General features: G+C 39.4%; 1 protein-coding gene across 1 annotated transcript in view; it reads right to left on the reverse strand.

Annotated features, from left to right (window-relative positions):
- Positions 1-15,254, reverse strand: part of LOC127661862 (peptidyl-prolyl cis-trans isomerase FKBP8-like) — a 72,067-nt gene extending 56,813 nt beyond the window's left edge. Inside the window, exons 1-3 of the mRNA XM_052152793.1 lie at positions 14,624-15,254; positions 14,270-14,439; positions 13,793-13,881 (exon numbers count right to left, since the gene is read on the reverse strand). Coding sequence (XP_052008753.1) covers positions 13,793-13,881; positions 14,270-14,439; positions 14,624-15,254 — 890 coding nt within the window. The remainder of the gene's footprint in view (positions 1-13,792; positions 13,882-14,269; positions 14,440-14,623) is intronic.
- Positions 15,255-15,428: the final 174 nt, after the last annotated feature.

The raw sequence follows: 15,428 nt of genomic DNA on the forward strand, positions 1-15,428 counted from the left end.
CTTCGCCCAAGTCTGGCCGAGCCGCCCCTTGTATGCTTTCCCCGATCACGATGCTACCTCAGGTCATCAGTCGGATCAGGGAAGTGAGATGTGCAGTGCTCCTGGTAGCCCCACTCTGGAACAACCAAACGTGGTTTCCAGAACTGATGCAGATGATGCAATCTGCCCCATGGCCGATTCCGTTGAGGCTAGACCTCCTCAGGCAGGCCAACGGGATGATTCTTCATTCCCGCCCGATCTGTGGGCCCTCCATGCATGGCCCCTCAACGGGTTCCCGAGAACCTCCCTGTGGAGTTTTGAGAACCATCACTGAGGCGTGAGCACCCTCTACGAGGCTTATATGCCCAAAAGTGGAAAGTGTTCAGTGACTGGTGTGATACCAAGAGCTTGAACCCCAAATCGTGCGAGATACCAAGTGTACTCGCCTTTTTGCAAGAGCTGCTGGAGGCGGGCCGCACACCCTCCACGCTCAAAGTCTATGTGGCTGCCATAGTGGCGTCACACAATCCTGATAAAGGACGTTCATTAGGGAAAAACGACCTAATCATTCGTTTCCTAAGAGGCGCTAGGAGGATGAACCCTCCTCGCCCCCCCCTCGGTGCCGATCTGGGACCTGGCCACGGTCCTGGACGCACTCAAGAGTGCCCCGTTAGAACCTCTCCGAACCGTGCACCTTAAACAGCTCTCGCTCAAAACTGTGCTCTTGCTGGCGCTCGCCTCAGTCAAGAGAGTGGGCGACCTGCATGCACTGTCATCAAGCGCTACTTGCCTGGAATTTGGACCTAACGACTGCAGAGTTGTCCTTAGGCCAAAGCACGGGTATATTCCTAAAGTGCTCTCCACACCCTTCAGAGCACAGGTGATATCTCTGGCAGCGCTATCGTCCCCAGCAGACGAAAGCAACGCTAATTTACTCTGCCCCGTCAGGGCGCTCAGAGTATATTTGGAACGTTCTGCCCTGTTCAGACAGACGGAACAATTATTCGTATGCTTTGGCGGCCGCACTAAAGGTCTCGCAGTCTCAAAGCAAAGAATATCGTGCTGGATAGTGGATGCTATAGCGCTAGCTTATGAAGCCAAGGGCCTTCAATGCCCCTTAGGCGTCAGAGCTCACTCTACGAGGAGCATGGCCTCCTCGTGGGCTTGGTCGAGTGGGATACCCATTGAAGATATTTGTGCGTGGCGGGCTGGGCCTCGCCTTCGACATTTATCAGGTTTTATAACCTACAGGTCCCCTCATTACATTCCAACATTCTATCAGCCTGACTGTAGAATGGACTGGAGTATGTATATGCTGAGCATTATCTCCTCCCTTATAAGGTCCGTCTCTGACCGACTTAGAGGATTTTTTATGCATGCCAGTACATAGAAAAATGCATTCCAACATTCTATCAGCCTGACTGTAGAATGGACTGGATTATGTATATGCTGAGCATTGTCTCCTCCTTACAAGGTCCGTCTCTGACCGACTTAGAGGATTTTTTATGCATATCAGTACATAGAAAACTCAGTACATAAGATATGTGCTTGTGTTTGTACAATGAGCGCCCCACCTTGGGGCAAAGGCGCTCTGTGTTATCCCGTTATATAGCTCGCCGTTGGCCGGCTCGTGGAATAATCACTTTGCTTTTAGGCTCAGGCATCTGCCTCTGGCTTTATAGAGCGAAGTCAGTACGCACGGCGTTTTGCAGGGTGTTCCCATAGCGTAAGCTACTTACGCAATAGGAGAGAGGGAACGAGTATTGTGTAAGCTGCCGTGCTTTTGCTTGGTCAGTTCGCTTCAGTTGATTGAACTTAAAGGAACTTGCATGATGGGGTGCCCATTATATAGCCTGGCTATGCTAATTTCGGCGGGCTCTGAGCGCGCGAACGCGAGGCGTTCAGAGTCACCCCGTCATTGGTTCGAGCAGTTGCCGCAGCACAGCCAATGACCGAGCTGCCTCGCTCATTACTGTCTGCTGTGCAGCTGCAATGCGTTTTACATAAAGACTTCAATATTTCTCGAGAAACGGAGTTTTCCCATAGCGTAAGCTACTTACGCAATACTCGTTCCCTCCTCTCAGGGAACCGAGGTTACGTTAGTAACCGAGTCGTTTTCTTGCATTGTCGGATTTCTTAAATAAACTTTTATGATATTTATTTATTCGCGTATCTGTGCGCATGTAAACATATTCACAGCTATAGTGTCATAGGACCCTAATTAAGCTGACACAGCTTTCATTAACTGCTTAATGTAGCACTGGAAAATATTCAATATTCTAGTGTATAAGACGTTTCAGAAAAAAAAGGTTTTGGAGTCAGAGCAGTATCATGCTACAATGAATGTCAAGTTGATGTGGGTGACACAAGTTGCCTGAGGTTGCCAGGACAGTACAAGTACAGTACAAGTCAAGTACAAGCAGTAAACAGAATGGAGAAGAGGTGCACATGCACAGGTCAGACAGAAGCAAGATTGCTCAAGATTATCAAACCAAATATTTAGTCTTGCATGGAACGAAAAAAAATAATTTAGTGGACAACATTTGCTGTAAATATCAGAATCAGAATTCGAATGAGCTTTATTGCCAAGTAAGCTTACACACAAGGAAATTGTCTTGGTGAAAGAAGCTTCCAGTGCAGAGAATATAAACATATACACATACATACAAACATATACATTTAAACATATATACATGTAGTGACAAAAATAAATAATAAGATATAACAGATAAAAAAAGAGAAATATACAATAGAGTATGCAGCCAAACACTAGCTGGTTTCTATTGAGTTCAGGTTTTACTGTGATTTGTGTCAGTACACAATACAACACACCTGAGGCATGAACAGGTCACTGTTATCATTAGCGATTAATCTGAGAGATAGTATATCTGAGGTTCAGTGTACATTAATTAGCAGGTATGTGTGGGTGTCTCTCTCTGTGTGAGTGTTTACCAGTGGCGTAACTACAGGCAGTGCGGGCAGGGCAGCTGCACTGGCGCCCACAGTCTAAGGGATCCCGTGATTACCTTAAAATTTTAAACTGTCTGCACAGTTTAACTGACTATACCTTCATCAGCATAGAACGCATGCAATAGACCTTTTTCACAGACTGTGTTGATGCATTTCCGCCTTATTTTTATAGGAGTGGTGGTGGCGTAGTGGGCTAAAGCATATAACTGTTAATCAGAAGGTTGCTGGTTCGAGCCCCAAAGCCACTACCATTGTGTCCTTGAGCAAGACACTTAACTCCAAATTGCTCCGGGGGGATTGCCCCTGTAGTAAGGGCACTGTAAGTCGCTTTGGATAAAAGCATCTGCCAAATGTAAATGTTATTTAGCAGCGTAAATCTCGCAATTTTTTTATGTTATAAATCTTCTAAATATTGAGTGTAAATCTATAACATTATTCTTTGTGTTATATTACCCTGGAATTAGTTTTAAAAAACAAATTACCACAGGAAATGGCATCTTGCCGGTGGCACGAGGTGCCCTAACAGACAAGTGTGCGCCCTGAACTTCACCAGCCATCTCATTTACAGTACAATCACAAGTACAAGTTACGCCACTGGTATGTACATGTAGTCCAATTGACGTGCGTGTGGTTTCATCTGTCCGGTTCACATTTGCCCATTTGTAGGAATTTTTGAAGGAAGTGAATTGACATGATCTCATGAAAACTTTTACTGTTTGCTCAAAATGTTAATACTGGGCAATTGTTCTTTTTTAGGTTGAAGGTTCACTAAAGTATTCATGTTTCCTTGAACGATTGCTATAAATACAATAATTTTTCAGGTTAATAAAGTTAATGATGCATTTTAGAACACCATTGTAATTACTTCATAATTCTGAAGAGTTCTATAACAATGATGACGTGAGTTTTTGTCAGAAATGTAGACAGTACAGTACAGTAATTTGATGTGTCCACAATAAGAGCACAATGTACCAAATGATACAGCCTACCCTCATAGTGTAGTGTAAGGCTATAATCATTAGATTTTTTTTGTGGCAAGAATTTGTGTGTGTGTGTGTGTGTGGGCAGATTTGGGTGGTTTACGAGGATATTTTTTTAGGTTAGAAACTGGTAATTACAAGGATTTATGCTATAAATGTGGTTTATGAGGACATTTCTAGTGTCCCCATAATTCCAATAGCTTTAAAAACATACAAATATATATATATATATATTGTATGTTTTTAAAGCTATTGGAATTATGTTTTTTTGTGATGGTTAGGTATAGGCAAAGGGTCAGGTGATATAGTCTATAGTTCGTACAGTATAAAAATCATTATGTCTGTGGAGAGTCTTCATAAGGATAGCCGCACTAACTGTGTGTGTGTGTGTGTGTGTGTGTGTGTGTGTGTGTGTGTGTGTGTGTGTGTGTGTGTGTGTGTGTGTGTGTGTAGCCAGACCATACTGTGTGACAGTCGGGTGTGGCTCTGATTCAGTTTTCTGCATAAGTTTCAGCTGGATTTGACAGTCTCTTAATCTCTGAAATCACGTGACACCTACAGCTCACATCATAAATCTGCTGCTGGAATGTTTCCAAAACTGACTCTGAGTAACTCTGAGTGACAACATTTACGCTTATATTTGCATGCATTTCAAACATGTGTTTGTCTCTCTCTAAAATAGAATAGGCAGATAACAGGAATGCATCAGCATTAGCTGGAAACCGTGTTGTTTTTTTACATATCAACAATTGCACTAATTGGCTGACTGTTTCTCATATGAATATCTGCCCTTCATAACAATACAGTGTAACTACTGGATTGTACACCAGCAGTGATTGGTCAATCACCATGAGTCATGCAACCTCATGCATTCTCTCTCTGAGACACACACATGCAGTGATGCATTAGTCATATTTAATGTGCCACACTCCCACACCTCTTTGTTAAGCAATTCGCTTATTAACTACTTATTAAAAACATACTGTACAAATCATACAAATTGATAAAAGCACAACATTCTTTCACATTTATAATGAAGTCTATTATAAAGTCTCAGACAGTCATTTGGAGAGACAGGTGAATTTTGATGGTTAAGATGGTTATTTGTATGATTGAAAAGAAACATGGCTGTGGAGGATTAGCCTCATGTGTTAAAAATATTGGTATTCACTGGCCCAAAAAGTATTTGGACACTTAAACTACACTTTAAAATGTATAAATGACTTTGCGTTATATAAAAAATATATTAAGCCAAGTGGTATTTATTTTAAAGAAATATAGCACAAAGAAAATTTACTACGTTTAAAATAATATATATATAGATTTTAAGTGTGACTTAAAAGCGTCACAATACTTTTTGGGGTCATTGTCAGAGGTCAACCGATAGTGGATTTTGCTAGACTGATAACGAATTTATTGGACGATAGTTTCTAAAATTGATTTATATAATGTTAAAAATGCCATTCCTTACTATGACTGGTACAAATATAGAAGCTACAAGTGTACAAAATTAATAAAACCTCTTTATTGTGAATCCAAAACCAATAATAAACAGAAAACAAATTTGATGGGACTATGAACAACCCCCAAAATACACATAATTATCTCTCATATTTTAAATAGAATGTAGACTTGGTTGCGTTACAATGCTCTATACATAATATTTACCAAATTAATCTTTTACAGACTATATATTTACCAGATTAAGGATTATATATATATATATATATATATATATATATATATATATATATATATATATATATATATATACACATACAGAAGTGTGGCAGCAGAGGCGTGGTCGAGCGTCCACCCGGAGAGAGAGAAAGTGGTAAGGGTGCATACACCTGAGCCAGATAATGATTGACACCTGTTTCCAATGGCAGAGAGCTTGGGGAGAGCAGTATTAAAGAGACGACGCCAGCGGCAAGAGGATAGAGAGCTACCAGTCTGAAACAGTCTGTGTTGAGTTAAGCTAATGAGTGTGATGCTGAAGTGATTTTGAGTTTGTTTATTAAAAGTTATACCTTTGAGTTGAAGTATCCAGTTCCCTGTGTCCTCCTTTCTCTCCCTGCGTGAAGTCTTTTACAAGTATATATAAATTATTTCACCAGATGAGGTTTTTTATTATTTTTCGCAATATAAAGTTGGAGACACGATGTGTGTGCTGACGGGGCATGTTTTCATATAGTCACATTTTTCTTTTCAAGTTCATGTTTCAAATTAGAACACTTAAGTTATCTAATCAAAAAAACAAATTTGTATTGTAGTGAGAATAAAAATATGGATGAATATTGTGTGTCAGTGGTTAGTTGTATTTCATGTCTAGAGGCAGAGGAACACAGAGGAATAAAGAAAACTATTGGTAACTATCTGCCGATAACCGATAGTTACAAAGAGCAACTATTGGCACTGATTAATCGGTAAAATTGTCTACATCTAGCCACTGTTGGTAAATGTCAAATAAATTCTCTACCTCCATAGTGTTATGTCTCATGATGTAAGATGCAATTTCTGTTTTGTTTGATACTTTTGCAGCCTTTTGACTGATTAATCCATTTGAGTTGCAGAGAGATATTTTCTGAGTATGATGTGCAGAGGTTACTGCCAGTTCTTTTCCTCTGCTAATTCTGGACTTTCTCAAGACTTGGCCAACAAACAGTCACCAGAACCCAGGACTTTGTGTGTTGATTAAAAAACCATGCTGTGAACAGACTCATCACGTGGCTGTATGCGTATGAGTGTGTGATTATGATTGTGTGCATGAGTACGTGTGTATGTGAGAATGTGTCATATGTCAGTGCAGCCGGAAGATTGTATCAATGGCACATTCACTAACAAAATCCTCATCACATAATTTGACATTCAGATGAGAGAAGAGACATCTCATCATTTTGCACACCTACACAGCTCACACAATGTTTGCTTAAAGGCTCAGTCTGTTTGCATCTCTCTTGATGCTTCTGTCCCTCTGTAGCTCAAAGGTAGCAACATTCTCTAGAAATAAGAGTGCATGAATTTGAGTACATAAGGACCTGTGTATATCACTGGAATGTCACATATAGTAGTACTTGCGGCAAGAGTGTTGATAATTTCGCTGTACCATTTTCTGCTGGAAAGTTTTCACTAGTATTTACAAGCCAAAAGTTGTAATTATGTGTGCTTTCAAGAGATTTTGATCTGAAAAAAAAAAAAACATGAATAGTCTGGATTTCTTAATTTTTTTAAACATCCACTTGGTATGTCCAACTTTATTCTGCCCTTCATGTGCAACGAACTCGATTATACGTAAATACGATAATTCTGACATATCATGAATGTGCAATAGATTGTATGGTCGCCACACATCAGTTAGCAGATACTGAAGGTCAACAGAAGAAGCACTACAGTGATTTCATTATTATTCATTAGGTTTGTTCAGGTCAAAGTCAAATAGAAGAGATCATATCACAGGCAACATTAAAGTATATGCAAAAACTTTCCTTCAATAAAACAATTAGTTTTCAGTACAATTAAATAATCCCACGTTTGGACAAGATTTGAGTGAGTTACATTGAAAAGTTTAAAATCTACCTTAAATGCTGAGCTGATTTGCAGTTTACCGCCCCATGACATATGGTAAGGATTTGTTTTGAGCTTTATTATGGTTAACTAGAGCTTTCCCAGGAAACATGCCATAATGAAATGGGCTTAAGTGAAATAATACAGGCCAATAAGAGGCACGGTGTCTATAATACCCCAGTGACCTTTGGTTTACCTTAAGTTCTAACCAAGCACTCCACTATGCCTTCATATTTGCTTTGCTCATTGCAGCTCACTCTAGCAAGCACTGGGCCTGGTTAGGGGTCATTTGGGGACTGGATTTTGCTTAAAATGTAGCACTTAACTGAATAAAACAACTGGATTGGTTTGTGTCTGAAATTATTTCAGATTAAGCAAAGTATATTGATATAATGTTAGTCATCCACTCCAGTTCATCCTAGGCCATCTGGGCGATTGTTCATAAAATTTTATGGCATGTCCGAGTAAATACTCACTTTCCTCTCTAGCACAGCTCACTGAATCTACTGTGCTTTTCACCAAGACCAACAGGGAGGCAGACCTCGTCATCTTGTCATATAAAACAGCATCATATTCCTGCCATAACACACAAAACACTTGCACACGGCTCTGTTTGGCATGAGAACTTTAGTACTTGGCTCACACTAATTTGTTATTTGTTCATTTGTATTGTTCATGTTTATTTGTGGGAGGTATTGAATTCCAGCATGTGGACAGATAAAAGCTAGAGAGACTAAATAGGAATGTGGTTTAGAACGAGGGTGTTTGTCTATCTATGTGTGTCTTTTAGTGTGCGATAGTGAGAAAAGAGGAGTGTGTTTGTTTGTGTGATGGGGTGTGAGTGCGTGAGCAGTGATCTGCTATCGTGTTTTCCAGCAAAATGGGTGACTCATTTCTATTAGAAGCAATTTTAAAGCTGCCTGGGATTTCTGTATCTTCATTGTCTTCAGCATATTCTATGCAAATGTGAAGCACAAATCAGCCATCTATTAAATGATTGCTTGGGACAGTATGAGTCATAACAAACTGAATGTGATTGGAGGACTCTTCTTAGCACTTAAAGGGTAAACATATCAGCGTTTCTGCCATCTGCTCCAGAATGACATCATACATAATTTTTGTTTAACATACCAGCTTAGACCAGCATGAATTTCCATGCTAGTCCAGACTGGATTGGTAGTGATAATCTGGTGATGGTCTAGAGAGCGGACCTGGACAAGCTAGTTAAAGAGATAGTTCACACAAATATTTCAATTTTGTCATCATTTACTCAACTTTCTTTGCTCTGTGGAATACAAAACGAGATGTATGGCAGAATGTTAGGGACTGACAGACTCAGTCACCATTAATTTTCATTTAATCTTTTTTCCATACATTCTGGGCTGTCCTTCTGCCTGACATCTCCTTTTGCTAGTGACAAGCTATGCAAGTAATTTCAGCAGGTTCTTACACTGTTGGTCTTGTGTGAGAGTAAAGCTTTGCAGATACTGCCTACATGCATTTGTAAGCCTGCTCAGTGGGTCTTCCCAATGTCTTCGACTTTTTGGAAACTCTTGGTGACCTTTGTGTCTCTTATTTGGTCTCGGACTTAGAATGTTGAGAAAGTGATGATCAGAGTTACTTGGTTATTTCTTTGTTCTATGCTGGCAGATCAACATTGGTGCACTTTATCCTCCTTAATTCATCTCTATTAATTACAAAAATAGTTTCCTTGCTGGTCCATACAGGAATAAGCTTGCTAATAACCCTGCTCTGATAAATGCATTAGAGACGAATGCGCAAGAGAACTGCCACCCACTCTACTCTGCAACTCCTATCACAGTCAGTTGAATTAGTCTGTCTGCAGACGGCTCAAACAAAAAGCTGTGAAGTGCTCTTGGAGGACACAGGGCTGTCTGTAACAGGCTACTGACAAGGCTCAGTCAATGCGTGCTACAGCCACTGAAGAGAAACTAAATGAGATTTTCTCTCAGGCTCCTTTTAACTCTACCTTCCTCCCATCTTCCCCCAGTAGCTTCCTCTCTTTCCCTCTTTCCACCCCCTCCATCTGCCAGACTGCCACTTTAACAAGCCGTCACAGTTGTCAAATAAGAAAAACATGTTGGAGATGATATTTTTGGAGGTGAGTGTTACTTGTCAAAGGAGCCTTTTTCATGCTCGCTTCTAACCGAAAACTTGAACAGGCCTATTTACATTATGTTGACTTTTTAGAAGAGTATTATGCAGTTTTCAGTACTAGTTATATTTATTATTAAAGCTAAATTGTGCAATTTCTGGGACTGGACTGGGTGCTCAAACAAACAGAGGAAAGTTTTGATAGCATGACTGGGCAAAACTGAGCGTGTTTACATGCAGGTTCTTACACCGATTATGCTTAATAAGTAGACAATGCGTGCCGTCATGTAAACGCAATAAACTGTGTTCCTTTATCGCCATTAAGGCCATAAATGGCTTATGAATAATCTGATCAACACGGGAAATTTTTGCCTACTATGCAGATTTTGTGTGACATGTAAAAACCTTACCCGGTGTTCTTACCGGCTCACCCAATGTGCGCACATGTTGAGCGTATGCCTCTTCATGGTTTGACATCAAAAGCAGAGAATAACTCAATTATTTCAAATGTCATGTAAACACAGATTTCTTGCCTTGTCAGATTTTTTAAATAAGCTGATTTTAGAGAGTAATCCGCATAATGGTTTGCATGTAAACGGACTCACTGTTACACTTTTAGGTGAAATCAACCTACATATGGTTTACATATAGCTTTCTCTGCATATTATGCTGGGATAGAAGAAAGAATTTTAAAGGAATATTCCAGATTCAATAAAAGTTAAGCTCAATCGACAGCACGTGTGACATAATGTTGATTAACAAATATTATCCTAATTTCAACTTGTCCCCAACTTGCACTTACAATGGAGGTAAATGGGGCCAATGTGCAAACATTACAAACCTCACCATTTCAAAAGTATAATCACAAGACTTAAATAATATGCGTGTTAACATTAACAAAAAAGGGCCTACTACCATTTTCTGTGTAAAGTTATATCCAAGTTTACAACATAGTGCCATAACCCCTTAAACTCCAAAACGACCATCATATTTTAACAACTTTACAGATAATACACAAGTTTTAGAATGCTTTTATAAAATTATAAGATACACATTTCTGCCTTTAATCCCTACACAAATTGGCTCCATTCACTGCCATCGTATAGAAAGTTATTTTTAAAGAAAATAAGAAATTAGTCTAAATAATATATATATATATTATATATTTTTTTTTTTGGTAATTAACATTATGCCACATTTGCTATCGATTGAGCTTAATTGAATCATAACATAATTCTGGAATATTCCTTTAACATTGGATAAATTACACACACCACATTAAGGGGTTTAAGTCAAAACAAATATGTATTGGTTTGCTTTTAGCACCACTATTAAATGCTGCTGATTTTTAGGGAAGCATTGTTTGTTTGTGTGTGTGTGTGTGTGTGTGTGTGTGTGTGTGTGTGTGTGTGTGTGTGTGTGTGTGTGTGTGTGTGTGTGTGTGTGTGTGTTGTACCCATTCAGATCCATGGGAGGAGATGTTGTCACAGTGGCTTTGCTGTCACCCTTTTAACTGTTGGCAAGAAGACTGCAAGGTCTACCTTAGGGCCATGGCTAAATTTAAGTTTGCCGTTCACATCCCTAATCAGTAGCATCAAAACAACCATTAACTGTGGATCTGTCTGCCTCTCACAGCAGCCTGCTCCCAGTGGAGGACACTCATAACAGGGCCAAAGAGAGAGAATCACACAGGAGCATGTCCCATCAGCCCTTGTGTCTGCATTGCTACTGCCATACCTAACGATCACTCCAGAGCCCTCTCACACTCAGAGCTACACACGCACAAACACACACATACACACATGCACTTGTGCAGTCAGCATACAAACAGACTAAAGCTCAAGACCACAATCAAGATACAAGAAGAACATGACCCAGGCTTGTGTTCCCCTAGGATCTCTGAGTAATCTCTGCTCATGTCATGCTTAAAAGTAAATCACTAATAAGTAAATTAATTCCAGAATTGCAGACATGAATCCTAAATGCAGCAGCATGTTTCCTGATGATGGAATCAAAGACACACTGGAGGGAAATAATTGCACTTTATATTGAAAATGTCATATGGCTAGCCATACAATTTGATGCAAATGCAATGCAAAATTGCAAGCTCTGGAACTTCTTTACTTCTGAAAGCACATGACCAGTTCACTGCTTATCTGCATGAACAGATTTGCTTTGTGGACATCTGAATGCAATGTAAACAAATGCAAAACAAACCGACTATTGATTTCAGTACAACTGGTCTTTAAAGGAATGTTCCAAATGTAATACAAATTAAGCTCAATTGACAGCATTTGTTGCAAAATGTTGATTACCACAAAACAACTGTGGTTTTTGTAAAGCATTTGTAATGGAAGTTAATAGTGCCAATCCATAAACATTTAAATGCACGGTTTCAGTGTGATAAATTCACTTACCAATCTTTTCTGTGTACAACTATACATATATTACAATTTTGTTGTCATAACGATGTTATGTATGTAAATTTCAGATTTTATAACACTAAAATCATGTTAACACGTATACTGATTATGTCTTGTGGCTATAGTTTTGACTGGGCCCATTCACTTCCATTTGAAGTGCCTTACTATAATCGCAATTTTTGCTTGCATAAACGATGGACGAATCAGAAATATTTCTGTGCTAATCAACATTATGCCACAAATTTACAAATTTAATTTAAAAGGAGTATTCTGGGTTTAATACAAGCTGACAGCATTTGTGGCATAATATTGATTGCCAAAAAATTAATGAATTTTGACTTGCCCCTCCTTTTCTAAAAAAAAAAAAGCTAAACTCTGGTTTACAGTGAGGCACTTACAATGGAAGTGAATTGGGCCAATTTTTTTATGTTAAAATAATCACTTTTTCAAAAGTATAGCAACAAGAAATCAACAATATGCATGTTAACATGATTTTAATGTGATAAAATCACTCACCACTCTTAGTTATAACCAATTTTAAAAGGTAGTTGCCATGATGATGTAATGTCAACAAACTCTAAAAAATTATAAGCTTTACATTTCTGCATTTACACCCTCCAAAAATTGGCCCCATTTACTTTCATTGTAATTGCCTCTTTAGTGGAACTTTTTAAAGAAAAGGAGAGATGAGTCAAAATCATTTTTTGTGGTAATCAACCACAAGTCACAAGTGCTGTTGCTTGAGCTTAACTTGTATTGATCCCGAAATATTCCTTTAATTGTCATGATAAAAGTACTTATATTTCTATAGCAGCTATAAACATTATATGTAGATACTATCATTGGGCTACATACATATTTTATGTCTGGTCATATGTGTGTTAGTCATTTTTTGCTTGTCATTTGTGTCTCACTGGTTGCCTTTTTCATATGGCTGGTCTTCACAGACTTTTCAGCAAGAGGGTCCAGGAATGATAATTTGTATGCAATGAATTGAAACACTTTGTTGTGGTTCAAGAAATAAATTATTCCCGAATGTGTGTGTAATTAAGATACAAGGTCAGTGTTGCTCTGTTCAATAATATCAGCATGAGTATTTGTTGGCTGATATGGTTAGTTTTGCTATCATCTGATGTATGTGTCACACATTTCTTTCAATCTGCTAATTTAGGCAACACTGTTTTGAAAGTGAAGAATTACAACTAAGCTAAGATCTGAATGTGTGTTCACCCACACTGTGTTAATTTGTGAGTGAAGTGAGTTGTTAAACAAAATCATTGCCTATAGTTATAGAATTGAGAGGAAAGGGAATGGGAGGGGAGGGCAGGGAAGAGGAGGAGTTTCTGGCTATTCCTGAAAGCCCTCAATGGTGTTTTGGGGAAGCCATCTGCTCCTGTTCATGGTTCATTTAGCAAGCAACTGGGGACTGGACATTTGCCCTAAAAGCAACAGGTATAAAAGGACTTTGTCCCCACCCTGTGAGGATAGAAGCCACTTTACTTTTCAAACTGAAGTCACAAGAGACCTGCTCAGCAATGTTCTCCACCCTTCCCTCCTTCTTGAATTTCTAATTTATAACAGAATGTGAAAGTACCCAAATCCACCAAAAAATAAGCCTGTTTCAATTCCAGACAAATGTTTGTGGATGTTCTGCAAATAATGCTGAATAGATTAGCATATTTGGTAACAAGCACTAACCAGTATAAATCAGCCTAGATCAGCATGAAAATGTATGCTAAACTGGTCTTTTTTTGTACTTACCTTCCTAGGAGTGCATAGGTGTACTGTGAATCGGCAAGCATTAAGGCAATCTCCCCCTTCTTCATTGAAATGGCACATTCTTCCAGAGCCTATACATGCAGAACAGTCACATTTTTTACTTTATCAGATAACATCATCATCAGTGTCATCCTCTATGTCAAACTCACTTCAAAGGAACTATGCTTATTTTTGCATTTATTTTGCACACTGATAGCCTAAACAACTTGGCAAACAAGACTAACCTTTCTAACCTTCCAAAATAAAAAAAAGTGAATATATTTCACATAAGCAAACCGGTTACTTTTCCCAGCCTTGGGTAAACACATACAGAACTCAACATGTTAAAGCACAGGTTAATCCCAATGGAAAATTTAGCAGGCAGCAGGTGCAAGGTGACAGATAGCATGTGGGCAGGTGTTCCAGAGTGTCTTGTGAGTATGTGAGGCTGCCCCTCCTCTGCCTGTTGATGTGCCTCACCTGGTTGACATCTCCTTCACCAATTACTAAGACCAGCTTGCTGTCTTTCTCCACCACAGTCCTATCCTCTAGCACACCCTGCATTTTCAGTGTGACTTCTTGACCCCAAGCAGGGGTCAGGACATTCTCAGTACTGGCTTGTAACACCTTCTTCCTCAGCAGACGGTCATCTAGAAACAGTCAGGGTAGTGGTGGGAAAGGGGGAGGTGAAAGATGTCAACAAGACCAAAATACCCTAAAGCAAGATGACTTGAGCACGTATACAGTATGGTATGTAGCAAAGATATAGCTTTTGGGGTATCAAGGAGTTATTTGCAACATGATAAGCTGTGATATTTGCTATCATGGCCCTACCTGTAATGTCCACCCAGTCATCTGCCAGAAACAACTCCTCAAAGCTTTTGGTGGTCCAATCTTCCACCTCATATTCTGGAAAAAGAGTGTCCTCTGAGCTGTCACTCTCTTCCACTGCCTCAATTTCCCTAAACCGAACTGTTTTCCCAAAACTGGGAGTCTTTGTGAGCTTTCTGTTCTTCTCTATGTCTGATTCATTGGTCTCAGGTGTAGTGTAGTGGGTATTTGAGGTGATGGGTTCATTGGTGTCCTCTCTGCTTGGAACATTGTCCCCTTTGTCCATTTTGCTTATGCCGCTTAAGTTTTCAGTACACTTAATCTCGCTCATTTCCTCTGCCTCTTTATTCTCAGTTTCATATTTCTTTTCACTTCTTTCTTCATCCTCTTTGTTTTCCATTGCTTTCTTCTCATCCTCCTTTCCTGTGACATCCATTCTCTGGAACCCCATGAATGGTTCTTGTAGCACCTGCCTTGGCTGCAGAATAGCTGCCTCACTGTTTAGATCCTCTTGGTCACCAAAGCCTGGATCGGCATGCCTTACTGATTCTCCAAATATCTCAGATTCCAATGCATTTTCCTCCAGTTCTCCAGCCTCTGGTTCCATGTCCCCTAATAGTGCTAAGGATACCATCAATTTCTTCTGAAGAGCGTCTTCTAAAACTTGCAAAAGATTTGAAAAAATTATCAACAGCCAAGTTGATGAACACCTGCATCCATTAGCAATGTTGTGTAGTATATTCTAAAGCAGCGTGTCCACATGGACTTTTCATGGACATGTAGTGCCGCATGATATAAATCCCATCTG

Source organism: Xyrauchen texanus, chromosome 21 (assembly GCF_025860055.1).
Source record: "Xyrauchen texanus isolate HMW12.3.18 chromosome 21, RBS_HiC_50CHRs, whole genome shotgun sequence".
NCBI lineage: Eukaryota > Metazoa > Chordata > Actinopteri > Cypriniformes > Catostomidae > Xyrauchen > Xyrauchen texanus.